The sequence below is a fragment of the Theropithecus gelada genome, chromosome 14 (assembly GCF_003255815.1).
Source record: "Theropithecus gelada isolate Dixy chromosome 14, Tgel_1.0, whole genome shotgun sequence".
In the NCBI taxonomy this organism is placed as follows: Eukaryota; Metazoa; Chordata; class Mammalia; order Primates; family Cercopithecidae; genus Theropithecus; species Theropithecus gelada.
The window spans coordinates 19,974,301-20,000,842 of NC_037682.1; the positions used below are offsets into that span (position 1 = coordinate 19,974,301).

The 26,542-nt window shown below is 54.4% G+C and overlaps 1 protein-coding gene across 1 annotated transcript; it reads left to right on the forward strand.

The window, feature by feature from the left end:
* Positions 1–3,138: 3,138 nt before the first annotated feature.
* Positions 3,139–21,089, forward strand: CHST1 (carbohydrate sulfotransferase 1). Its single transcript, XM_025356807.1, has 4 exons — positions 3,139–3,617; positions 16,205–16,288; positions 16,723–16,820; positions 17,832–21,089. The coding sequence occupies exon 4, from the start codon at positions 17,874–17,876 to the stop codon at positions 19,107–19,109; it is 1,236 nt and encodes a 411-aa protein (XP_025212592.1). The 5' UTR covers positions 3,139–3,617; positions 16,205–16,288; positions 16,723–16,820; positions 17,832–17,873; the 3' UTR covers positions 19,110–21,089.
* The last annotated feature ends 5,453 nt before the right edge of the window (positions 21,090–26,542 follow it).

The window sequence follows — 26,542 nt, forward strand, 5'->3', positions numbered from 1 at the left end:
AGCCTGGGCCATCCATCTCCCAGAACAGACTGAAATAACAAGGTGGGTGGCACAGATCTCCGCCACATGGACAGTCGAAAGATATTAAAAAGCCAGAATCTTGAGCCCCCAAATCCCTTAACAAATTTCCAAATCCCTCAGGGACCTGCGTGCAGATGAGAGAAAAGGGAATATCTCATTTTAGAGTTCCCCAGGAGGGTCAGGGGGCCACATTTCAGGAAACGCCTCTGTCTGAGGGCTTCTGAAGGCCCTGCCACCTGCCATTGGCCTCCCTAGCCTGCCTGACCTCTAGCTCCTCCCTGCGGGCGCCCCCACCAGAGTCAGCCTGGCCAGAGTGGCAGAGCAGAGTGCCCAGGTACGTGGAGCCAGACTGCTGTGGCGCGCTGTTGCTCACCAGCTCTGTAAATTTGGGAAAGTTGCTTAACCTTTTTGGCTCTGTTTCCTCATCTGTAAAACGGGAATGACATTGGTTACTTCAAGGGGTTGTTTTGAGAGTTAAATAATTCACACAAAGCAAACAGCACAGGGCCTGGCCCATCTTGAGACTTCAAACATTAGCCACTAATATTAATTTCCCTACTGTCCCATAAACAAGCCCACCCAGCGGCTGTTTCCTTTCACAGGTTCTCCTGCTCTTCTGCCTTTTTACATTCCAACCATCTCTCAAGCCTCAGTTCAACTCCCTCCTCCTCCTCCAGGAAGCCCTCCCTGAATGACCCTCCAAGGCTCCACCTTCCTCTGACTTCCAAGGCTATTTTTTGTGTGTGTTTGATTACATTTGTAGTGACTTTTCTTTGCTGCTTCATTGTGTAGGATCCAAACTCCTTGAGCACAAGCCCTTTGCTTCTGTTTCCCCCTCCCTCTTTTCCCCACAGCACCTGTCACAGTGCAACCCACACCATAGGTGCTCCTAAAACACCCCTGTTTGTCAAGTGGGGGATTCCAGGAAACTGGAAACAGAATCCTCGTGTTTCTGAGAGCGGGTCTTTTGTCTATTTTTAGAGTTTAAATGTTCTTCAAAAATTTCCCAAATTCCACTCTATCTTTACATTACAACCACACCAATCTTTTCATGTCAGCCAGATGTACTTTTCCCTCCTCTCTACCCGAAATACATCAGAATTTGAAAAATGAGGCGCTGGATCTGGTAGTGCAAGATAGAGAAAGCTTTCTCTAAACCCTGACTATTCTCGTCAGCCTGAAAACTTGGGGAGGGATTAGCTCTGGGTGAAAAGGAAGGTTCTGATGGCTCAGTCCAAGGCTATTAGACCTTTGTTTTTTATAGAGGGACAGTCGGGATTTGGAAACATGAAGTCTTGGCTTTTGGAAGGTCAGCACCACTCTTGTTAGGCATCCCAGTATGCTGCCACTCCCTGGGCGGGGGTGGGGAGGGGGAAGGCAGGTGGAGAAACAGACCTGGTAGCCTTGGAGTCAGGACTGAGGACTGACTCTGCCATCCCAGGTGCTATGGCTACAGGAATGCACACTGGAAGGTGCTGTTAGTCCCTCCAGCTTGATGGGGGCGGGGATATGAGTTTGCAATTGTGACCAAGATAAGTGACCATTTGATCTAGTGGGACCCCTGGGGCAAGGGCCTTCATACCATCTGCTCTGGGTGGAGAGACGGAGACTTTCTTGAAGACCCAAGACCCCAGTCCTCCAGGGAAGTACAGCTGTCATGTTCTCTCTGGCCAGTGAGTGAATGTTTGTTTATGGCTACCCTGAATGCAACAATGTGCAATTATTAAGTACTCACTCCCGTGCCAGACACTGCCCAGTGCTCTACACACGTTACCATCCAGTGTTCAGCTGTACGGGGTGAGGACCAGTACCTCTGTCTTCTGGATGAGGAAACTGAGCCACGGAGAAGCTGGATCACTCACACAAAGTCACCCAGCAAACACACAGCAGGCTCCTCTGACCCAGGAAACTGCTGTGCTAACCATTCTGCTGTGCTTCACTTTGTGGGATGGAGGCAGCAGCTGCGTGCCCACACATCGGGGACGAGGCTTTCCCAGAATGCCTGGAGTTTTCAAGCCATGCATTGCTCTCTGCCCCCTAGTCCAGCAGTGATGGAGACCTATAGTTGGGAATCTGAGATTCCGGGTGGAGATGGACGCTGACTGTTCCTCTGCTTCAGAAATAATCATTTGGTCAGAACTGAGGAGCATCAGAGGTTCAGCCAGTCGAAGCACCTTCCCAGTCTCCGGATGAGGAAACAGGCCACTGGGGTGGGCAGCCTCAGTCATGTCAGAGGTGGTGGCAGAGCTGGCATTCCTGGCCGTCCTCTCCAGCTGAGGGGCCACTGATCACATGGTATTGCTCTGCTCATGCACCCTGTTTCTCCTCCACTCCACTCTGAGAGGTTCACCAACCAGTCCCTGGTGCCCGTGCAGGCCAGGCCTGCAGAAGATGCTCAGTCAATATTTGTGCAGAGGATAGAGGACCAAGGTGCTCGGCTGGTCAGCTCTGTCCCCATCCTTCACCCATAAAAGCAGTGGTAGCTCCAGATTTCCACCTAGAAGGCCAGGGGCAGTCTGGTAGGAAGAAGGTGGGCAGGGTGGAGGAGCGGCCTAGAAGACGGTCAGCCAGCAAACCCACTCTAAAGTCCCATTAAGACACCCCCTGACCCTGCCCAAGAGGGACAACTGCAGCAGGGACAAATGATGAATCCCTACACTTGAGAAGCAGAGGGGCGGGGGAGGAGGAAGGGTTAGGAGTGTGTGTGGAGGTATTGCACACAGAGGTGGTTGGCTTCAGTTCTGGGTTCTGAAGTCCCTCTGTGCCGCTGGCTGGGGAAGAGGTAAAGGACAGCTGGGCCAGGGGCCAGGCTGGGGCTCCAGCCGGACTTCCGCGGCGGGGGGCGCTCGGGCGAAAGGTTTTGGCGGCCCGGCCAGCAGCGCCCTCGGGGGTAACGGAGAGGGAGGTTACGCGGAGAGGTGCCAGAGACAGCCGGTGCCCTTGCCCGCCGGCCGCCAGAAACCCCGGTGGTGGGCGTGGCTGCCCCCGGCGGGTGGGTGGGCGCGGGCTCTGGAGCCTGGCTGCGGAGTGGGTGTACGGGGCGCTCACGGCTGGGGCGGCGCGGGGGGCGGGAAGGCGCGCGCCTAAGGGGTGGGGAGGAGAAGGGGCGGGCGGCTGGGGGGTGGAGCCGGGACCGCAGCGCCCGCCGCTCGCTCGGCGCTGTAGCCGCCGCTGCCGCCGCTGCTCTTGGCTCGGGGACGCGGGCGGGCGCTCCGAGAGGCTACGGCGCCTGCGGCTGCTGCTCTCCCCTGGCGCCCGGGGCTGCGGTGCTTCGGGTCCCGGCCCCTGGCGCGGCGTCTCTCGGGTCCCTGAGCCCCGGCCCCGGGTCCGGTGTCGGGCCGGGGAGAACGCATTCAGCTGCTCTAGCCGCCCCAGGCTTGCGCCCCCGGGCCATGAAGAGGGGCCCGTGAGCCGCGCGAGGAGTCGGAGGAAGAGGAGGGAGGAGGGAGGCCGAGGAGGAGGGCGCGGGAGGCGGAGGATGCCACCGCCGCTGCTGCCCCCGCCGCCACCCGCGGGCCCCCGGCGACCCTGACTCCAGACCCGAGGATGGAGCCGGCGCTGGGCGCTGCAGCTGCTCCCGGCGCGCCCCCGACCAGGTATTGGCCGGGCCCCGCGGGGTCCGGGGCGGGCGGGAGCGGACACTCCGCTGCAGCAGCCGGGAGGGGCGCGGGCGCGGTGGGAGACGCCCCTCCGCTCGGGGACAGCAGCTACTGGCGGTGCGCGGAGGAGTGGCGGCGGCGAGGGACGGCGGTGTGTTGGGCGCAGGAAGGGGCTGCCGAGGCTGGTGGCCGATGAGAGCAGCGATCACCCCAGCCCTCCCTGCCCCCATTAGAGGAGGGCAGCAAACTTGAGACGCGCGGTGGTCCCCGAGGCGCCTGGCTCCCCTCAGCTGCGGAGCGCACTCGGGGGCTGCTCCGGGCTCACCACCCCACAACCCTCCTGGTTCGGGTCTGCGGAGGCGCCTTGAGACCCTGAGGTCCCCGCGCCGGCACCAACTTTCCAAACCCAGCTGCACCCGGAGGCGGGGGCGCAGTTCCCTGCTTCCTGCTCCCAGCCCTGGCCCGGCCTCCGCTCGGCCCGGCCTCCGCACCCAGACCGCTGCGATGAGCTGGGCCCCTGTGGGGCCGGAGCCGCCGGATGGTGCAGAGCCCCCCACGGGAAGCCGGAACAACCCTCCAGCTCTTCTCTGGGTGGGACCCGGGGAGTAGCCCCTCCCAGGCTCCAGGGACCCAGTGCTGGCTTTCGCGGTAGCGAAAAGCTACCAGTGCTGGCTTTCGCGGTAGCATCCAGCTGGGATGCTGGGCGTTAAAAGGCCAGGCTGCCTGAGGAAGGTGAGACCCGGGGGTCGTCCTGGGTTGGCACCTTGGCCTGATTTCAGGTGTGTCCCCTCCCCCACCCCGGGCCTGACCTTTCGCAGGACTGCTTTCCTCAGCTCTGGGGCCGGCTTCCTCTTGGTGGACTTAAAACTGCTCCTGGGCAGGGGACTCCCTAGGTAAGGGCCACTCCTAGTGTCCAGGTGCCCGAAGACGGGCTTGGGCCATTGACGGAGCTGGAGGCTGGGGCAGAGGAGGTGGCTGTCCAGTCAAGGACAGAAATTCAGTCCAGCATCTTCTGGAGGGGTGGGAGGAGCTGGGGGGCAGGCTTGGGCGCAGGAGTCAGGCACCCTGGCTGGGAGGAAGCTGCTTTGACAAGCACAGGGACGTCAGAGCCAAGCAGGTGGGAACCAGTGGGCCAGGTGTCTACCTTCAGAGGTTCCTCAGCCCCTTGCGGTGGGGCCCGCTGTCTCAGGCAGAGACCTTACCTGGGCAGGCAGTTCCCAGGCTCCTGTCCTCAGCAGTGGGGACACTTCCAGGCATCATGATGACCCTGTTTCTTTTTCAAAGTGCTTTCACCGTCATGACTCACACATTGCATTCACCAGGGAGGTATCAGGCTTCCAAACTATTCCATTCTCTTCCCTCCCGGGTCTTTAGGGAGCTGCTGGGGAAAGGAGTGGGTGGATTTGCCCTTGGGCCTTGAACCCCTGCAGGAGGCCAGGAGCCTGGCGTGGCACCTTTCATTTTCCTGTTGCCAGTCCCTCATCCTGGCGGTGAGCAGCCCTAGGCCAGGCTGCTTCACGGTGGTGGGGTGGGGAGGGGAGGGGAGCCAGGGAGAGCAAGTCTTTGCTAATCATCCCCCAAACTCTGCTGGGTCTTTGAAATCATGGCTAGGTGCCACCCCCAGCCCCTTCACTCCACACCCAGCTTTCCCATCTCAAAGCAGAAATGAATTTTCCCTAAAATCCAAATCTCCCTCTTTGCTGAGTAGTTGCAATGCTTTTGGCCAGAGGTTTCCTTCCCAACATCCAAAGTCAAGCTTCCGTCTGTCCTGGCCCCTGAGCCATCTCTGCGAGGCACAGGCCCCTGCTGGGAGAGGGATGTATCCTCCTGACCACTCTCCCCCCAACCCTTGCTGACAGGGCCCTAGCTCCTGGGCAAGAGTGGTGCTGATGGTGCTGATAGAGGGGTCGCATGGGAGGAGGAGTACCTCTGTGTTCCACTGAGTCTACAGGAGGGGCCCAAGTGCCAGGCCCTCCCTGGAGGGCCAGGTTCATGCCCTACTGGATTCCACTTGCCTACCCCTCTGTCTCCCTCCCTTGTCTGCTGTGGGTCTCTCTTTACTTTCCCAACTCCACTCTGCATTGGTGCGGGAGGGAGCATTTTATATTCATAATCTGGTTCAGAGAAGGTCCCGAAGCCCTGAGTCACTGTATGGTTTCCATGGAAACAGACTTGTTCAGAGGACTCGGTGTAGCGGCTGTGGTGGGGGAGAAGGGAAACATATAGTAAAACCAGGCTCCACAAGTGTGGCGGGACTTGGACCAACTCCCTTCAGTGAGGACTGTGAGGGGTGGGCAAGGCTCTGGCCTCCCCGTCGGAGGGGCTGCGTCTCCCCACCCACTGGGGTCCCACCATTGGATGCCGCACAGCTGCTGCTGTGACTCTTGGCAGGCTGCTGCTTCTCCCACGGACCTTCTGGCTAGGTGCCTGGCCTCATGGCTACCGCTCCCTGCCTCAGTTTCCCCCTCTGTAAATGGAGAAAATAATTCCTACCTGATAGCGTTGTTGTGAAGATCAAATGCAGTAATATATGAGACACATTTAGAATGGTGCCATAGTAAGTGTTCCAAAGCATCATTCCTAGGAATTAAGTCAGGACATTGGAAGAAACTCCCCAAGCATTTCACCTAGATTCTTACCCTCGGTCCCAGCAGGTGGTCCTCACATCTGGCTAGGGCTGGCCTCCTGCTTTGAAAGAGCCTCTCCCCAGCAGCCTCGGCACACCCCCAGCTGGAAAGCAGCCAGCCATTTCTTTCTACAGAGCATTTGTTTCAGGTTCCTGAGGGTCTGGCACAGTGTTAGGCAGCTCTGGGTTTTGTTCAGACCCTACCTGTCTAGCAGCCTTGTGGGAGTAAATCCAGATGGACAGGCAGCTTCCTGCCTCAGCCTTCCTGCTAAAGGGAGGGGTCAGCCCTGGAGCCCCTAGGGGTTGGGGCAGACAGAGGAGCAGAAGAGGTCCAGGCAGAGATGGTGGCTCTCTGTGACAGAGTGAAGGGGTTGGGGTGGGGCAAGCCACTGTCCCTGATCCTAGAGAGGCTGATTCATCTGTCTGGAGAAGCATCTATTTCCCTCTTGATCAGCCAGAAAGGGACAGGGAGCTCTTTAGAAAGGTTACAGATCCTGCACACTCTACTAACCCCAAGTTAGAACCTCTAGTGCTCAAGTGTTCCCAGCATGCCCTGCGAGTCTGGACAGGCTTGGGGCTCCAGCCTGAGCAGCTGCTGATCAGTTATCGTCCTGCCTGCTGGGGCAGGGTGAGGGCTCCCTGCCCCAGTGCCTGCCTCAGCAGCATTGAGGAGTACAGCTAGGGGAGATTCTGAGTGCCACTGATGCCTTAGCCGGTCTGCCTTACCGGCCTTTCTCTCTGACTGCAGCCCTCCCCTCCATGGCCCTCAGGTTCCCTGCTCCATGGCAGGGCTCCCTCCTCCCTTTCTGTAAGATGGGCTTCAGCTCCAGGCTCCTTAAAGACATCCCACGCCCATCACAACCAGCTGTCAGAGCTGCAAAGCCTGCTCTTTATCTGCCGGCCCTTCCTTCTATTTCACAGATGGGAAAAGTGAGATTTCTGGGGTTTGCTTGTATGGCCAGAGCCCAAGCTAGTTGTAGCCTCTTTCAGCTACACACCAGCCCTGGGGATGCCCTTCCCTTCTTTCTGGCTCTCCAAGCAGCCCCAGCTGCTGCCCGGCACCCCCATGGATACCCCCTCCCAGCTCTCAGTTTCCTGCCAACGTTCTACCCCCCGCAGGTGTCTCTGGACCATTTTGCTGTCCTCATTGGTGTTCACAACACCTTCCAATTTAATATCCTCTGCAAATTTCATTAACGGACTGTTTACTCCCTCTCTCAGGATCATTAATGAAGACGTTAGATAAGATCTGACCCAATGCTGAGGCTTGGCAGCCCTGTCCCCACTCCCAGACTCGCGGCCCTCCAGCCCCTTCCTCTGGGCTTGCCTCCTCCACCGGGGCCCTTGGGACCTGCCCCCTCCTGCTATTATGTCTCATGACAAGTGCTTAGGGCCAAGTCTGTTTGAATTAATTTTGTAAGATTACTCGAGGCGCTGTATCAAATGCTTTGCTAAAAATCAAGATATATTACCCTGCCTGCGTTTCCTTCATCTACCCGTCTTGTAATTCTATCAAGAAAGCTATCAAGTTTGTCAGGCATGATTTGTTCTTTATAAATCCCCACGGTGCCGCATGGGGGCACAGGGTTCCCGCGTTTTCTAAATGTTTAGAGATTCCCTCTTTGTGTTTGCTCCTTGATTAGAGCTGGAAGGTGGTGGGCTGGGAATTGTCAGGAATGCTAACAGGGATGGGGAAGAAGGCGTGGCTCCTTTTCTCCCGAGTTTCTGCCAGTGTCAGTGAGTTGTTTAGGACTCACTCAGTCCCTGCGGTGTGTAGGGGCCCCAAGCTGGGCACTTGGGGAGGAGGGATAGGAGAGAGCTAGGGGAGGGAGATGAAGGGGGGCTGGTGCTCTCCTTCAAGGATTCTGCAGGGCAGGTGAAACAGACAGACGAGCCTGCTGCAGACATTCTGAAGGTATCATTGATTGAGAGATTACTGTGTGCCAGCCACTATGCTAACAGCTTTATATGCCAGATGCCATTTAAGCCCCTCTCCTGCCCTGGGAGAGGTGTGTGACCTCACTTCACGTGGGTACCTGAGAATCAGAAAGGGTTAAGGCTGCCCAGGACTCAGGTCTGGGTTTCACCCTCTGTTTATGCTGTTATGCTGCTCCTAGCCATTTATGACACACAAAAAGGGTCAACAAAGCTGAATGGAGTCATTTGGACATTTTAGGAGGTCAGAGTGGGGATGGAAGGGAAGCCTTTAGGGAAAGCTTTGGAGAGATGAGGACCTCACTTGCATATGCACCTCACACACAACCCGCATAGCCTGAAATCCATTCTCCTCCTGCCACTTCTGAGTTGCGTGAACAAATCCCTTAACCTCTCTGAGCCTCAGTACCGAACCTGTGAAATTGATTCAGCTGTAGTTCTTACCCCTAGGCATGTGAAGAGGATCCAATGAGGTGAGGCGTGAAAGGTACATACCAAGGTGCTAGGCCGCCATTGTATATGAGCAGCCGCCATGGTGTTCTACAATGGAGGTCCCTGTTGATGGCAGGCAGAGACACTCATCTGGTTGGCCATATGCCCAGTGGGTGGAGCTGTGGCCCCTCCTAATGCTTCTCACCCAGCAGAAGAGGGGTGACAGGGTGAGCCTCACTGGCATCTCGGCCCAAGGGCATCCTTGGGACCAGCGTGGTCTGGTGATAAGCTTTGGGCTTAGAGAGCAGGGAAGCCTCAACTGGGCGGACAGCCCAAACCCAACGCCCCATTCCAGACTGTTTCAGGCCAGATGGTAATAAAGACATTCTTTGGTGTCTTTTTGGTGGCATAGGATTTGGGCATTCCTGGGTTCCCTGGTCATAAAACCACTCAAAGCTCCCCCTGCTTGTCTAGCCCAGACCCGGAGCCACCGTGTAGGGAGCACGGTGTGTTTGGGCTTCTGCCTATCAGGTGCAGCAGTCCCATGTCCACACCCACTTGGGATCATTTTCATTCTTGTCATTCAGCCGGGGAGGGAGAACCCTCTGGGAAGTGGTGAGATGGCACACAACTATCCGTATGCCAGGGGAACCAACCAGGAAGGGCCACATTGGCAGCCCCTAATCCCCACCAGCGGATGCCCCAGGAACCTGATCCTGGGGGATGGCCAGTAGGTATCAGATGCACCAATATGTGGGTCGGGGGTGAATGCTATGATTGAGATCGGCACCAATGTGTCCTGGGATCCTGGTGGCAACCTTGGCCCTGGTGCTCCCTCTCCCTTCCTCTGGCTGGGTGACGCTCTTGGTGTGGCCTGGGGGTTTTAGCTCTGTGATTAGGGCCAGGGCTTGGGATTCTTTTAGAGCCAAGTCTGAATCCTAGCGCCACCGCAGGCTAGGGGTGCATGATTGAACAAGTTCCCACACTTGCTGAGCCTCACTGCTCCTCATCTGTGAAAGGTGGCAGTGGCACCTGGCCTGTGGGATGCATCCCCTGACGGGAGCCACGTCTGTGATCGTCTCTGAGTATCCGCGTCTGCAGCCTCCTCCATCCCATGTGACAGTCTCAAGGCTCAGGATCCTATTGATTCTCCACCTGCAGTCCTCGTCCCCATGGGGCCAGCCAGGCCTAATGGCCTAATGTGCAGGTGGCCCAGGCTGGAGACTCCTGGATCCAGAGACAGGCGGGCCCCTCTTCCAGCCTGGCCGGCAGCAGCTGCCTGAGTTCCAGCTCCTGTTGATGTTTCTCCTCCTTGAAGCTGGGAGGATGGGCCGGAGCCCCGTGTCCAGGGGGTGGGGCCTCGGTACTATTCCAACTCTGGCTGTGGCTTCTTGGTGGGGCGGGGGACAGGAAACCGGGGCTTTTCCGCCCAGTGTCGGGGCTGTAGAGTCCCGCCTACCACAGGCCAGGCTGTACCAGGACTGGCCTGAGACAGGGAACCGGGACCTTCTGACTCATCCCTCCCCCAGAGGAGCTGGGCACACTGGGGCCTTGTGTCGTGGCCAGGAGGTCAGCCACTCTCCCCACTGCTGGGGAAAACTTTCCCCTCAGGTTGGGTTTGGGACCACCCCCTCCGACTCCCACCCTCCACGGCAGGATGTGAGGTGCCTTCCTTACCCCAGGCAAGGTCTCTGCAGCCACAAGTCAGGGTCTCCAACCACGCAGGCTGCTGGCGCTTCAGTGGAGCAGGCTGTGGCATCTGTTTTAACTTTTAAAAACATTTCCAGGCCAATGGTGCCTCTTTGTGCATTTAGTAGTCCATAAAAATCATGGTCATGGCTCTTAATAAGCATTTGCTCTGTGCCTACCACTGTGTTAAGCTGTGGGCACCCATCGGCCTTCTGTCTCACTGCCCAAACATTCGATTCTGTGATCGTTTCTCCCATTTCCTACATAAGGACAAGTGAGGCCTATAGAGGTTAAGTGCCTTGTGCAATGCCTCATAGCTATAAGGCAACAGCAGTCGGATTCCCAAATCCAGGCCTCTGTGGCCCCACAGCTGGGGTGCCTAAACACCCCCCAGACTGCTTCCCCGAATGCCTGTGGGCACCTTCTCCAGGCGGCTTGAGACATCCATGGGTATCATGTGGACATTGGAGTGCTCTGCCCTGGAGACACCGGATCTCACAGAAGGCAGCTGGGCATCCCTGCTGATAGTGAAAAATCGGTAGACCCATCGCTTTCCAAGTGCTTGTGTTGGAAACCATGACTGTGAGAGCTTGTCCCCACTGGAGGTGCCCAAAAGATGTAGTGGTTCTGCCTGCGGGGCCCAGGGACTCTAGGGATTGTTCACAAGTACCATGTTTGTGATGGTCCAGGTTCTGGAGAGAGGGTCCATAGACCTCACAGTGTTTCCAGTTGAGGTGGGCATGACCCCAAAAAGAAGGGGTCCACTGGGCTGACCTAGACCACAGAGGCCGAGTCTGGATCCCAGCAGCTCAACCCCCTAGAAGATTGCACTGGTTGGATTGTGTGTTGGCATACTGCCCACATGGAAGGATGCTCTAGGACACTGTCCCATGAAACTCGCCTTTGGATTTCTTAGGTACAAAGTCTTGAGGACGGGTTCATGGTGGCGTATGCACAGGGCTCTGTAAGAGCTCCCTGGGGAGAAATCTTGCACTGAATTCAGTGTCAGGAATAGCTGGATATCTCTTGAGTGGATGCTTTAATCTTTATCTCATGGGTCCTGTGAAACAAGTAAATGAAATATTTCCCTTTTCCTACTGGCTGCCAGGAAGCTCTGACTTAGCTCGGTAGCCCACACATGGTGTGACTCTTGTACACTGACTTGGCCTCTGGTTCTTTCAGACTCTTACACTCTTGTTTTCCCCTTGCCTTGCCTCATTTTCATCACCTCGTTTTCCTTAGAGAAAAACACCTTGCTGTTTTATGTGTTTTAGTCTTAACTAAACAAACATTTATGGTGGATCAGTGCTGGCTACGTCAGAGCCAGGGACATTTCCTCTCTGCAGTCTCCATCCTAGAGGCCTGTTTGCCAGCTCCTCCCTCCCTGCCCCATTCCCTTATACCTTGCTCCAGTTCTTGGGACCCCAGAGCCTTGGGGCCCCATTCATCACGGCTCCTGAGTTTGTCCGGAAAGACGATGTTCAGGTTCTTCCCCCGCCCTCACTGTGTTGCTTCTTCATCCCCCAGGGCTTCACAGTAGTTTTTCAGGGAGGAGTTGCTGGGAGAAGAGTCATTTCCCCAACCCAGGGCTCAGCTGCTCCTGTAGCCCCAGGCCCCCTCTGAAATCCAGCTTCAGTTCAGCTCTGGCCCTGTGTCTCAGCAGTCCCCAGCTGCCTACTGTCCTTAGTGGCCCACCTGAGCAGACAAAGCCCATTTCTGGTGGAAAAGCAGTGTCTTTGACCCTGGTGCCTTGGAAATGGGGGTGGGGAGAGCTGGCTGGCAGTGCCCGGGGGTAGGGTGGGAGGCACAGTGAGATGCCAGGGCTGATTTTCAGTACCACACCCTGTCATCAATCACTTCTCTACTTCCTACATGGAGTGGCTTCACTGTGTCCCCCAAAATTAATAAACTCAAACTGAATAAAAAAGTTCAGTGTAGACAGTGTCTCCTCCTACCTCAGTCTTCTCGAGGCCCCCTCCATCTGGGGCATCTCCTGTTACTAGTTCAGTGCAAGCTCTTTCAGTGATTGTTTATGCATATATGCAAATATACATGTCCACCTCCCTAAACACATCTGAAATGGTGGTGTACTATTACACATGTGTTTTCTGGCTCTAGCTTTTGAAACTTATATGTGCTGAGTGACTGTTTCTATCAGTATATTCATGTCTGAGGAGGCTTCTCTGATATAGTCAGTTGGAAAGATAATCCCCTGGACATGCTAATAAGGATGGGGTTAAGCTTCTAGGAAAGGGTGGGGTGTCCATGCTCGAGCTTTCAGAGGTTTGGGAAACTTCTAAATTGTGTGTGTAAAATTGTGGGCACCAGTGGCATTTCTAAGGGGAGGGATTGTGGTTCGAAGGGTCTGTGGCCCAGAACAGGTGAAACAAGGCCTCAGCCCTGGGTTTCATGGGATTGCTCTACAGCAAAATGTGGGGCTAACTTGGCAGAGGGCAGCACCGCTAGGTTCTAAGGCCTCCACTCCCTGGGTCTGCCACAGATCAGGCTGAGTGGGGGACAGAGATGCCCAGCCCTAGAATCTTCTTGGAAGAAGACTGGGTTTTTCCCATTCCCAATGGAGGGTTCCCCTGTCTGCTGTGTGGGTGGCCCCAACTGTGCCTGAGAATGAAGTCTGGGGCCTTTCCGGGATTATAGAGAACACCACGGTTAGAGCCGGGAGGCCCTTCAGTCATCACTGGATCTATGGTGTAACCCAGGCACAGAGAGGCCAGGGGGTGAGTCCAAGGTCACCCAGCCAGGGAAAGGCAGAGGCTGTGTGGGCCAATCCTGCCTGTGACATTCAGGTCTGTGCTCCTTCCCTGACAGAGCACCATGAGATGAGCAGGAGAGGCCCTTGGGAGGAGGCGAGGCTGCCTGTTGCTGCTGGGCTCTCCCGGTGCGGCTGAGGTGGGGGTGTACCGAGCAGAGGCCGCAGCCCGGGTGGGCGTGCCATCCTCACACCTCACTGCACCTTTCGACATCACCTCCTGCTGGCTGCATCCTCACATCAGGTTGTAGCCAACAGTCCCAGAATTCTGAATACAGCAGCGGTGACGGGACGACGAGGCGGCACTGCAGGATGTGGTCACTAGAGGGCAGCAGGAAAGCCACTGCGGTGGCTCAGCAGGAAGTTCCCAGGCCAGGAGAGGAGCTGCAGGAAGAACGGGCGGTGGGTAGAACCAGACCCCGTGGGCTGCAGGATGATTTGTTCTAGGCCCTTTCCTGAGACGGAAAGCAAAGCAGACATTTACTGATGACGATACTAATTGACATTTAGTGAGTGCTTACCCTGCGTCAGGCACTGTACTCACTAATTAGTCCTCACAACAGCCTTGTTATAATTATCCCCATTTTTGCATGTGTGAACACAGAGGCCCAGAGAGAGATGAAGAAAGCTAGCCAAGATCTCTCAGCCAGTAAGTGGCTGAGCTGGGATCAGCAGGGCTGGTGTCAGAGGCTGGATCGTGTCTGTATGCCTGGCATTGACTAAATGCTTTAAGACCTTCAATTCTTACCAGCCCATGTGGAAACTGAGGCTCAGGGACAGCTGGTGAATCACACAGGCCCACACACCTGCTGAGTGACAGATCCAGGTAGGCATGGTTCAGGGTGTGTGCGCTTACTGTGAATTACAGTTCTCCAACATAAAGCTGTTCACTGCTCCCAGTCTGTGCCCTCATCTCAAGTTGGCTGATAATGAAATCTGAGCTTTCTATGGAGACTAAAGGTTCACCAACTTGCCTGCTTTCTAACAGAAATGATAGATCCTGGTCTCCTGTATCCAAGGTTTGCTTGGATTTTTACTAAGCAGAGGTAGAGGGAGGCCAGGCCAGAGGTTGCTAGAAGCCTAGGGGATGGGCTCTGGGCACCACGGTTTGGCTTGGAGGATGAGGGCATTGAGGAGTCTTTTGCAGTGGCTAAGGCTCCCTTGGGAACAATAGGACCTGGCCCCAGGGCCTCTGGTTTCCAGGGCAGATGCCTTTAGCATACCAAGGACACTTGGCCAGCCCCGGGCCCAGCTCTGCCAGGTTGGGAGAGTGGGGGCATTTCCAGGAGGGCTGGTCTTCCCCCATCTTCCCATTCCCAGGCCCAGGCTTTGCCCTCCCCGGGGGTACAAGGGAATGGCCTGTGGCTGGGCCTTCAAACGCATTCCCCTCCTCGGTGTCCAGGCCGCACCTTATGAGGCTGAGTCTCGCTGTCTTAGGGATTTATAACATCCAGCTGCTTCAGTGACTTCTGATTTATTAGCAAAGCAGCAGCTTCCAGTCCTGGCCTTAAGTTTCTCTGGGTGGAGGAAGAGTTGGGGGAAGAAACTCAAATGGCCCCCTCCCTAGCAAGATGGCAAGATGTTCCTCTTTAAATAAAACCCTAGGGTGGATTCTGCTTTTGGAATTGGAACCCCAGAATTAAGTGAAGACTCCTTAAGGATTCTGTTTCCTGTCTTGATGAGGACCAAGGAGGGTGGAATATGAGTGGAATTAGGGAAAAGGATTTGAACATGGACTTCCTAGCACATTGCCTGGGCTGGAATCCTGGCTCCTTATTAGGGGTGTGAGATTGGGGAAGTTATCTAACCTTGAGGGGCCTCAGCTTCCTTATCTGTAAAATGGGATTGTGACAGTATCAACTTCATAGAGCTGGCATGAGGGTGCGATGAGCTGATGGCTGTGAAAGAAGCATGTGCCTGGGAGGAACATTGTGAATGCCCAGCAAGTGCTTGCCTTCCTTGGTATTATTTGACCTATAGCATCTAGAACAGTGCCCAGCACATACAGGAGTTCTGATAGATGTCTGTGAATAAATACAAAGGAAGTGCATCCAAATGAAATGATGCTGCAGCCAAAGAACAGACTCCTAAATAACTTAAAAATATGACCTGGCACTATTATTGATGATATTCCCTGTCTGTTTCTTGAAAGCCATTCACATTCGCCTTGGGGCACTTGGGCAGAGCAGGCCTGCACTTGCAGGGGAGTCGGGTTTAAAGTAGAGGGGTCTTTCTCCCCAGGTACCTGGCCCAGCCCCCTGATGGAGACCAGCATCCTCTGCCACTATGGGATGAGGTGGGGGTGGGATGCAGTGTGGTTGGGATTGCGGTTTTTCTCTGATCACCTTGAGAAGTTCCTAAGAATCTAAACTGCGCCCCTTTCCCTCTTGCCTGCCACTTGGTGATCTGACACTGATTCCTAAAGAAGTGAAATTTCCTATTTAAAACAGGACTTGATTTCTCCATCTGAACAGTGGGAGTGAGGACCCTGACCTCCGAGAGTGCTTATGGGGAATAACATGGTGCTAGAAGCTGGGTGAGCTGAGCCAGGCAGCACTGCAGGTTTGGGAAATGAGGATCCGCTCGCCCACTCCCAAAGGAGTCATGCCAAATAGTGGGGTGTGGGAAGAATCTTCACAAAGCACTTGAGTTCACCCCATCAGCTGTGAACCAACAGATCCACAGGACCAGATAGAAAAGGGAGGAACATGCTTTAAGTCTCAGAAGCATCTGCCTGCCCAGTCCCCGTCATGCTGATTCACAAATGGGCTGGGGCCAGTAACGGAATGCATGTTTGGAGGCCAAATACGTTTAAGCTAGAGGAACAGGAAGCCAAATCTCCTTAGAGGGAAAGAGCTGGACTCTGGGGAACCTACCAGATGAGGGTTAAAGCAGGCCTGAGAGCTCAGGCCGGTTCCTCTACCTCTGTGCCCCGGCTTTCTCGCCTGTGAAGTGGGCAGATATTGACTTCTACATTTGGTTCTTGCTAGAAGGACATGAGCTGATGCAGGGAAGGGGCTTGGCACAATAGATGTTAACGGAGATAATGTGATGATCTTGGTGTTTTAATTCAGACTCTGTGAGTTGCATCAAGGTCAGGAATGCTCCCTGGTCCACTTTTGCTTTGAGTTTCAGGTAGCTGGTGTCACTTCGGTGTGGTTGGAAGAAGAGTTTCTCCCCAGCTGCGTTGGAGGTGCCCTTTTGACCTGGAGGCCTGGGGTGAGCCCCCTTGCCCTTGCTGACTTCTGCTAACCCGCTTCCTGGGGGAATCGCTGCACAAGTTGAATTTTAAAGGGTTAGGATTGTTTCATGGATTTAAAATGCAGAACCTTGCCAGCCTCTCTGCCTGCTGGGTTCTGGTGTGAGCAGAGGACTGCGGTTTATTAGGAGGATGTGGTGGGGTGGGCGAGGAAGGTAAAAGGAGTGGAATACAGTCCAGGACTCAGAGGGCCACACTCCGAGGATCAGAGATGGCACTGGGTTGTTTGGGGCGCTGAGTCAGGGATGGATCTGGAGAGCAGGCAGAGAGAGCCCTTATTGCCTGGCCTTCGGGGCAGACTGTGGGGCACAGGACACAGAAGAGAAGGAGTGGGGAGGAGGCACTGAGACCCCAGCTCCACCTTCTGAGCCCTTCCCCTCCCTGTCTCTTGCAGTCTGCTGGCCACAGGGCTGCCGCACTGGCTGGGACTGCCAGCTGGACCTGGAGACGCTGGTGGCTGTGGACTCCCCAGCTTGGAGCAGCCCCTCTTTGGTAAGTGGTTGAGCCCTCCTGCATTCTCCCTGGGGGCAGCCCCAGTCCTCACTGAGGTCTGGTAGCTGAGCCAGCCTCCAGAGAGGGTGCCTGCAGGATACTCAGGTGGGCTCCTGACCCTGGACTCTAAGCAGCCCCATTTGCTCTTTCTGCTTCTCCATGGTCCCTCCCCAGTACCCCTTCTGTGGGCAGAGGGGGCACAGGAGGTGAGAATGGAGGCCCCTGACTCCCTAAGATCTTTGCAGGCCAGTTCACTGTGTCAGTGGGCGTTACGTGACCTCCATGGCCTGGACCCTTGTCCCTAGAGACTAGGAGCAGACCCTGGGTGCTGGGAAGGGTCGCCTCTCAGCAGACCCTGGACACCTGTCTCTGCTCCAGAGACTCTTAGAGACTCCATGAGCCCCAGACGTCCACATCTGGAGTAAGTGGTCACCTGCATCCATGAGTTGGAGGGGGCTTGACACAGTTGTCCACCTTGCCTGGCCGTGCTGGCAACTCACCGACCGTGGTCTGCAGGGGTCCTTCACGCTCAGGCGATTGGGGTCAGATGGAGGCACCTGATAGGGACTCTTCTTCCCCCTAGGGATGGGCAGAGGAGAGGAAAGAGGACCACCTGGAGAACTGGGCGCCAGCTCCTGGGGGTGGGAAACGCTGGCAGGCGGGAGGGGCGGGGTTTGAGGCAGGCCCTGGCCATTCCCTCAGTGCGGGAGTAGGGAGAGTCAGGCTCTTGCCCTGTGAGGCCCCTCTAAGGAACTCAGAGCTCACGATAGGAGGCTTCCACAGCTGTCTGCAGTGGGTGCAAGGAATATTTGTTCAGCTCCCCAAAGCTCCCAGGAGTCCCCCAGAGAAGGGTAGTCTAGTGTAGAAGCCGCTTAGGTCTTCAGGGTGTGTGGTGAGCACTGGACAGGGAGTCGGGCGTTTCCCTGGGTCCCCTGGAGACCAGCTCTTCCAAGGGACAAGCCAGTGCCCCTACCGTGGAGGCACCTGACCGCTGACTGCCTTTGCCCGCAGACCTCGCCCCGTGGAGAAGCAGCCCCATGAAGGTGCCCAGCCATGCAATGTTCCTGGAAGGCCGTCCTCCTCCTTGCCCTGGCCTCCATTGCCATCCAGTACACGGCCATCCGCACCTTCACCGCCAAGTCCTTTCACACCTGCCCCGGGCTGGCGGAGGCCGGGCTGGCCGAGCGACTGTGCGAGGAGAGCCCCACCTTCGCCTACAACCTTTCCCGCAAGACCCACATCCTCATTCTGGCCACTACGCGCAGCGGCTCCTCCTTCGTGGGCCAGCTCTTCAACCAGCACCTGGACGTCTTCTACCTGTTTGAGCCCCTCTACCACGTCCAGAACACGCTCATCCCCCGCTTCACCCAGGGCAAGAGCCCCGCCGACCGGCGGGTCATGCTGGGCGCCAGCCGAGACCTCCTGCGGAGCCTCTACGACTGCGACCTCTACTTCCTGGAAAACTACATCAAGCCGCCGCCGGTCAACCACACCACCGACAGGATCTTTCGCCGCGGGGCCAGCCGGGTCCTCTGCTCCCGGCCTGTGTGCGACCCTCCGGGGCCAGCCGACCTGGTCCTGGAGGAGGGGGACTGCGTGCGCAAGTGCGGGCTGCTCAACCTGACGGTGGCGGCAGAGGCGTGCCGCGAGCGCAGCCACGTGGCCATCAAGACGGTGCGCGTGCCCGAGGTGAACGACCTGCGCGCCCTGGTGGAAGACCCGCGGTTAAACCTCAAGGTCATCCAGCTGGTCCGAGACCCCCGCGGCATTCTGGCTTCGCGCAGCGAGACCTTCCGGGACACGTACCGGCTCTGGCGGCTCTGGTACGGCACGGGGAGGAAACCCTACAACCTGGACGTGACGCAGCTGACCACGGTGTGCGAGGACTTCTCCAACTCCGTGTCCACCGGCCTCATGCGGCCCCCGTGGCTCAAGGGCAAGTACATGTTGGTGCGCTACGAGGACCTGGCCCGGAATCCCATGAAGAAGACCGAGGAGATCTACGGGTTCCTGGGCATCCCGCTGGACAGCCACGTGGCCCGCTGGATCCAGAACAACACGCGGGGCGACCCCACCCTGGGCAAGCACAAATACGGCACCGTGCGAAACTCGGCTGCCACGGCCGAGAAGTGGCGCTTCCGCCTCTCCTACGACATCGTGGCCTTTGCCCAGAACGCCTGCCAGCAGGTGCTGGCCCAGCTGGGCTACAAGATCGCCGCCTCGGAGGAGGAGCTGAAGAACCCCTCGGTCAGCCTGGTGGAGGAGCGGGACTTCCGCCCCTTCTCGTGACCCGGGCGGCGCGGGTGGGGGCGGGAGGCGCACGGTGTAGGTTTTGATAAAATGGACCGTTTTTAACTGTTGCCTTATTTCCCCCTCCCTCTCCCACCTCATCTTCGTGTCCCTCCTGCCCTCAGCTCACCCCACTCCCTTCTGCCCCTTTTTGTCTCTGAAATTTGCACTACGTCTTGGACGGGAATCACTGGGGCAGAGGGCTCGTGAAGTGGGGTCCCGCCCCCACCCCACCCCATTCAGACACACGGATATTGGGTCTCTGTGCGGACGGTGACAATGTTTACAAGCACCACACTTACACATCCACACACGCACACGGGCACCCGCGAGGCGACTTCTCAAGCTTTTGAATGGGTGAGTGGTCGGGTGTCTAGTTTTTGCACTGTCTTACTATTCAAGGTAAGAGGATACAAACAAGAGGACCACTTGTCTCTAATTTATGAATGGTGTCCATCCTTTCCCCATCCCTGCTTCCTGCCCCTGACACCCACTTACTTTCCCCCTTAGAGCAGCGAAACTGCCCCCTCCTGCCCGCCCTTGCCTGTCGGTGAGGCAGGTTTTTACTGTGAGGTGAACGTGGACCTGTTTCTGTTTCCAGTCTGTGGTGATGCTGTCTGTCTGAGTCTCGTGGCCGCCCCTGGACCAGTGATGACTGATGAATCTTATGAGCTTCTGATTGATCTCGGGGTCCATCTGTGATATTTCTTTGTGCCAAAAAGAAAAAAAAAGAGTGGATCAGTTTGCTAAATGAACATTGAAATGCTTTATGTGTGTTTTCTGTAAATAAAAGAGTGCAATAATCTCTGCGTGTGATTGTGGGACCTTCTGAATGGGTACCAGAGGGTCTCAGCGGGGTCTGGATGTTCCTGGCTTTGGGGAGGACAGCGAGAAAGAAGTGGAGGTGGGAATTGAACGACAAGTCTGCCTTTCAGAACTCTTGTCACCCTCAACACTGAGTTTAGTTTAGGGCTTTTTTTCCACCACCCCCCCACCAGACAGAGTCTCGCTCTGTCGCCCAGGCTGGAGTGCAATGGCTCCATCTCCGCTCAGTGCAACCTCTGTCTCCCAGGTTCAAGCAATCCTTCCGCCTCAACCTCCCGAGTGACTGGGACTACAGGTGCACACTGCCACGCCTGGCATGCCTGGCTAATTTTTTTTTTTTTTTTTTTTATTTTAGTAGAGACGGGGTTTCACCGTGTTGTCCAGGCTGGTCGCGAACTCCTGAGCTCAGGCATTCCTCCTGCCTCGGCCTCCCAAAGTGCTGGGATTACAGACTTGAGTCACTGTCCCCCGGCCGTGTTTTTTTTCCTTCAATCAGTTGAGACCAGGTAACTTATAGCCAGGGATAATGTTCAAAGTCTTCAAGTATGGCTTGCTGAATCAGAGTAGCTGGAGGTAAGAATGACATCCTGGGATCCCTTCTTGTGCTAAATGTTACCCATTTAGTTGGTGGGTCTGGGTCTACGATAGCCAGGGAGGGGGAAACTTCAAGGGGTGGGGTGCCTCAGGGCAGTGGCTGCTGACCCACAGGCCTGGAAGTATTTGACTTTGAATAACGGTACAGGTTTACTGGTGTCTACGCTGGCAGAGAATCTGCTGTGCTTACTCCCCTTCCCTTCCCTGGCAATCTAGCAGGTTCCTCCAGGCAGCTTCCCCAGCTCTTATTCCAAGAAAATAACCTGTCCCTGGGGTGGCTGCAGGTCACAGCTTTGTTGTTCTGGGGCAGTGGAGTGTCTGGTGATTAGGCAACCCTGGAAGAAGGGCTTCCTGAGGAAACTCAGTCCTGGACTATTTTACATGTGTCAGGAGGATGCAGACAGCTCAACAGCTCTAGCAAATGCCTTAACTGATAGTGGCTTAATCAAGATAGGTGATTTTCTTTTATAAAAAATTTTATTGGGGTAAAATAATAGAATTTAAAATTTACCATCTTAACCTTTTTAAGGTGTGCCATTCATTAAATACATTCATAACGTGTGCCACCATCCAGATCTGTAATTCTGTTCATTTTGTAAAAGTGAAACTCTGGACCCATTAAACAAAAACTCCTCACCTACCCACCCACCTCCAGTGCCTGGAAACCACCATTCTGCTTTCTGTCTCTAGGAATTTGACTACTCTAGTACCTCATGTAAGTGGAACCATACAGTGTTTGTCCTGTTACGACTGGGTCATCTCACTTAGTGTAATGTCCTCAAGGTTCATCCATGTTGTAGCATATGTCAAAATCTCTCTTTCTTTTTAAGGCTGAATAATATTCCACTGTATGGACATACCATATTTTGCTTATCCATTCATCCCTAGATGAACACTTGGTTGTTTCCATGTCTTAGCTACTGTCAATAATGCTGCTGTGAACATGGGTGTACAATGATCTCTTGAGACCCTGCTTTCCATTCTTTGGGCATATCTCCAGAAAGAGAATTGCTGGATCATGTGGCAGTTTTATTTTCAATCATTTGAGGAACTGCCATACTATTTTCCACAGTAGCTGAATGATTTTACATTCCCACCAACACTGCTCAAGGGTTTCAATTTTTGCCACATCACCAATTCTTGTTATTTTCTTTCTTTTTTTGAAAGTTAGCCATGCTCATGGGTGTGAGGTGGTTAGATAGCCTATTTTCTTTCACTCTCATTTAAGAGGCATAGGCTGTTCAGATCTGGTATGGTGGCTTCCAGGTCATGTGCCCAGATTTCGGGGTCCTGGCTCTTTCTATGTTGTTGCTTCATCTTTCTAAGGTATTGCCCATGGCTATATGGACCTAGAAGGCTTGCCAGGCAGCAGGAAGGAAAAAAAACAGGAAAGGACAGTACACCTCTGCCATGTATGAGAACAATCTCAAAATTATAGACATCGCTTTCATTCATGTCTGATTGGCTACAGCCTGGCCACTTAGCCGTACTTAGCTGCAATGGAGGTTGGGAAATGTAGTCTTTTATCTGGATGGCCATAACTGTTAAGGTGGCTGATGAGTCCAAAGCTGATCTCCCTGAGATTCAGTTTCTCTTCTGCGCAAGAGAGGCAGGCTAATTTACACCATCATTCTTTAAGACCAAGAAGCTGACTTGGAAAAGCCTCTGTCAGGACTGGTGGGCAGGTCCTGGGGCTCTTCTCAGCCTGTGATCCATAGGAGCTGCTTCTCCAGGCTGCAATGAGGAAGCTGACTCATCAGTTGGCTTCATGGCATCAGTGCCCAGGTGGTCCTCACTCAGTGCCCCTGGCTGGCTGTTCCAGCACCCAGGGAAAGTTTGCTCCAATGGCCACAGCTGGCTGATTCTTCCCCTGTTAGGGTAAGTGACGCCGAGGCACTTGTCTTCACCTCTGACTGCCCTGTGGTGGATTGTCCCTGAGCCAGAGACTTCTCTCCTCTGGGTGCGTGGCTTCAGGCTGGAAGTGGGAGACACTGGAGATCCTGGCCTCGCTGGAGAGAAACCCTCCCTCAACTGCCATGACAGAAGACTTTAATAAGGCTGGCTGGAGCTTTTGGAGGAAAGCCCTGTTTAGTGATGGGTTCATTCATTCATTCATTTATTCATTCAAGTATGTGTAGGCACTGGAATTATAGGCATTCCTTCAAGAAACGCAGTCTAATGGAAGGCAAACAGGCAAAAAGATAGGGATAGCCTGGGTGAAGTGTTCTGCCCACACAGGCAGGGCTGGGCCTCATACCAACTTGGTCCTGGAAAACACAAGGCCACTGTAATGAGGCACATGTTGGTTTGCTAGGCCTCATGGTCTCATTCTACCTGTCTTTGAGCTTAGAGAAATCAGGGAGGTCTTCCCTAAGGAGGTGGTGTTTGAATTGATTCCTGGGGATGTAGGAGCTGGCCCTATGGAGAAGCTGAGGAAGAAGCGGTGCAAAGGCACAGAGTAGGGAAAGCCTGGGGCATTGATAGCTGCACAGGCTTCAGGCAGGGTTGTGTGGGGCCAGGCCATGTACTAGATCCTGTGCTCTGCTCCTCAAGCCTGGAAAGCTTGCCAGTTCACCAAGGGCAGTTTAGCCTTCAAGGGATTTAGTTTTTATGACCATGCCCACAGGAGAAATTCAGAAACCAGAGAGCTTGCCTGCTTTCAGGATAATGACCAGACTCTCCCAGCACTGTTTGAAGCCTGCATGTTCTAGCCCCTGCCACCCCAAGCTTCATCCAGTACCACGGTTCCCTCCACTCTTCACTCTCCAGCCTTCTTGCTTTCTGGTGATTTCATGAACACATGGTGGTGGATTGTTGCAGTTACAGCCTCCAGTTTGTTCATGCCTCCCTGTACCCACACTGTTTGGTAGTGTCTTCCCACGCTGACTCTGGGTTCCGCCACATGCCTTGCTCTGGTCAGTGGAACAGTAGCAAGTGCAGAGATGTGAAAAGTACTTGAGCTTTGGAGCGTGCTTTTTCTTGCTGCCTCTTGGAAACCTTCGACTGCCATGTGCAGGAAGCCCAGGGTAGCTTGCTGAAGAAGAAAAGCCCACCAAGAGGAGTCCCAGTCATCGATCCGCCAGTTCCTCACAGACTTGACAACTGTTGAAGATGCATGAGTGAGCCCCAGCTGAGATCAGCCACTACCTAACCCAGAGGGTTGGAGCCATCTGGCTGAGCCCAGCCAAATTTCTGACCTACAACATTGCCTGGATGAGGCCAGGCACGGTGGCTCACGCCTGTAATCCAACACTTTGGGAGGTTGAGAGGGGTGAATCTCCTGAGGTCAGGAGTTTGAGACCAGCCTGACCAACATGGTGAAACCCTGTCTCTACTAAAAATATAAAAACTAGCTGGTTGTGGTGGTGCACGCCTGTAATCCCAATGGGAGGCTGAGGCAGGAGAATCGCTTGAACCGGGGAGGCGGAGGCTGCAGTGAGCTGAGGTCACATCACTGCACTCCAGCCTGGGCAACAGAGTGTGACTCTGTTAAAAAAAAAAAAAAGAAAAAAAAGAAAGGATGTTATTTTAAGCCACTAAGTTTTGGAGTGACTTGACAGAATAAAAACTGATACACGTCTTTCTCTATCCCATTGCAGGGTCTTTGCATAGACTGTTCCTTATTCCTGGGTTGTTCCTGGTCTCCTCTTTACCCAGTTGATGTCTCCCTACTCTTTGGATCTCAGCTTCATTATCAACACTTCCTTGGTTTTACAAGACTAGTTCAGCTATCCTGATGATAGGCCCTTATATAGCAGACTATATACCTTACACGTCTGGATTATAGACCCTTATAGCACCTTGTATATCTCTTTTATAGTGTTTACTACAGTTGTAATCATACTTTTTATTACAGGACCTAGCACAAAATAGGTGTCCAATAAACAGCGATTGAATGGATAAAAGAATAAATAAAACAGGTGTTCCCCCTCTGATAAAAGAGCTGTCTTGTCCAAGGCCTTCACTTAGGAGTGGGCAACGCCTCCAAGGAATCTGAATGAGATCCGCAGCAGCACACGCCTTCACAGGCTGTTTCACACAAGTTAGAGGAGGCCGAGCTCAATTTTGTTCCAAGAGTCCACATCCTTCCCCGGCAGTCAGCAGCTCTAACTCTACAGACCAGCATTGGCTATCCTGTTTCCTTGTCACGATGCCATCACCTGCCTTGCCACTTGTTACAGTTTCCAAGGCTAACACTCTGAAAGAGAATAACAGCCAACAAACATGTGTATAGAATTTGACAGTTTACGAAGCACACTTCCCCCTCCTGTTAGTCACACCTCCACAGCGACTGTCTCTGCTGATGCCAAGGCACCTCTTTCTAGCCAGGAAGTGGTGGTCAGAGCCCCACTTCGGCAGGACAGGCCTTGTCCCCATGGCTTCTGTGTTTTGTGTCTTGATGGCTTAGGTCCTAAGGAGTAACTTCCTGCTCTTGTCTCCAGGCTCAGGGCCCCTCTCACCCCATGGGTCTGGGGTTGTGTCCTGTTGTTTCTTTTCATCATGGACTTCCTCTGTTTGTGTGTTCCCACCTGCTTACCCTTGTTCCTCTCCTTGCCAGCAACAAACACTGGCCTCCTTGTCACACTTCCCTGGGATTCTGGGGCACTCGCTGGGCCCCACTTCCTATCATCTTTGAGGGTATTGTGCAGGAACAAACCTGCCCTTCCTGAATCATCCCGTTCCCAGGAAAAGTACTTGCTGGGGAAGGATTTCTCCCTGCGGGAATATCTTTACTTCTGGGGAAGGAAAAGATGTCGGGGAAGCACCTTCACACACCCAGTGAGAAAACACAGGCTTCTGCCTCCTGAGCACTGGCAAGCAGGTTGGAATCAAGTCCTTATGGGCAAGTAGCCAGGGTTTAGGCCTACCAGGGAGTCGAGCTGCAGTCATCAGCAGGGTTGGCTTTGTGTCTTTGTGTGGTGCAGCCGGGAGACTAATGCCCAAGTTAGAGATCTGGCTGGCCTGGGAGCCTAGAGTCTTCCTGAGCGGGGGACACATGGGACTATCCTCAAGTGTCACAGGGCTTTGAAGCACTCCCTAGAAACATCTGCTGCCCTGCCTGCCTGTAGTTGCACCTTCTGCTCCTTAGAGATGCCACCTGCTGATGACTTCTGATTGAATTGGGTCTTATTCCTCTTGGGAAATGCTATGATGAAAAGCGTGGTTCTGATTCCAGTTTCATCTCTGCTATTTGCTGTGTGATATTGGGCACAGCACTTAAGCTTTCTGAGCTTGCCTCAGACGGCTACTACGAAGGCTCCATAAAGTAATGCATTTACATGTATAGAATGGTGCTTGGCACATAGTGAGTGCTCAATAAATGCTAGGAATCATCACCATCATTATCATCATCATTTTACTCACAGTGCCTAGCAAGGTGCCAGGAATATGATAGCCACTTAATGAATAATGAATGTTTGTTGAATGAATGCATTTTTTAGTGAGCTCTCCTAATTTGAAAGGCTACCAATGCCCAAAGTTACACCTGAATAAAATGCACAGCAGACAGTGTCACCTCCTTATTAGTCAAGGCCTAGAGCCAATGGCTAACTAGGGAAGAGAAGTGAGGGACAGCCAGAAATGCCCACAGAATGATCACGAAGCGTAGGGATAAGCTGGCCCCCCGGCACAGGAAGATTCCTGCAGGTTCCAGGTCCTGTTGGATGAGCAACCCTCAGGGAGAAGCTAGCTGAGTTAACTTGCCATTTTCAGGCCACATTCCCAAGATCATCTAGCTTCCTGGAAAAATGGCCTCCTGGGGTAGCCCAAGCCAGCTGCCAGCTACCACCACTAGGTCGACTGAACTTGACCTTTCTGCCCTTTTGAGGCATCTGTACTTGTGGCGCTCCTTTTCCATCCACAAAGGACTGTTTTAAGTATGGGGAATTCAGAATGTTTTCCTCCTAAGGCCCAGGGAGCCCACTGTCTAAGGTATGCAGTGATGGAAGTTGTAGAGCTGTCGTAAGCTTGGATCTTTCAGCTTCCTCAACTGGGTCTGGGAACAGCCAGCCAAC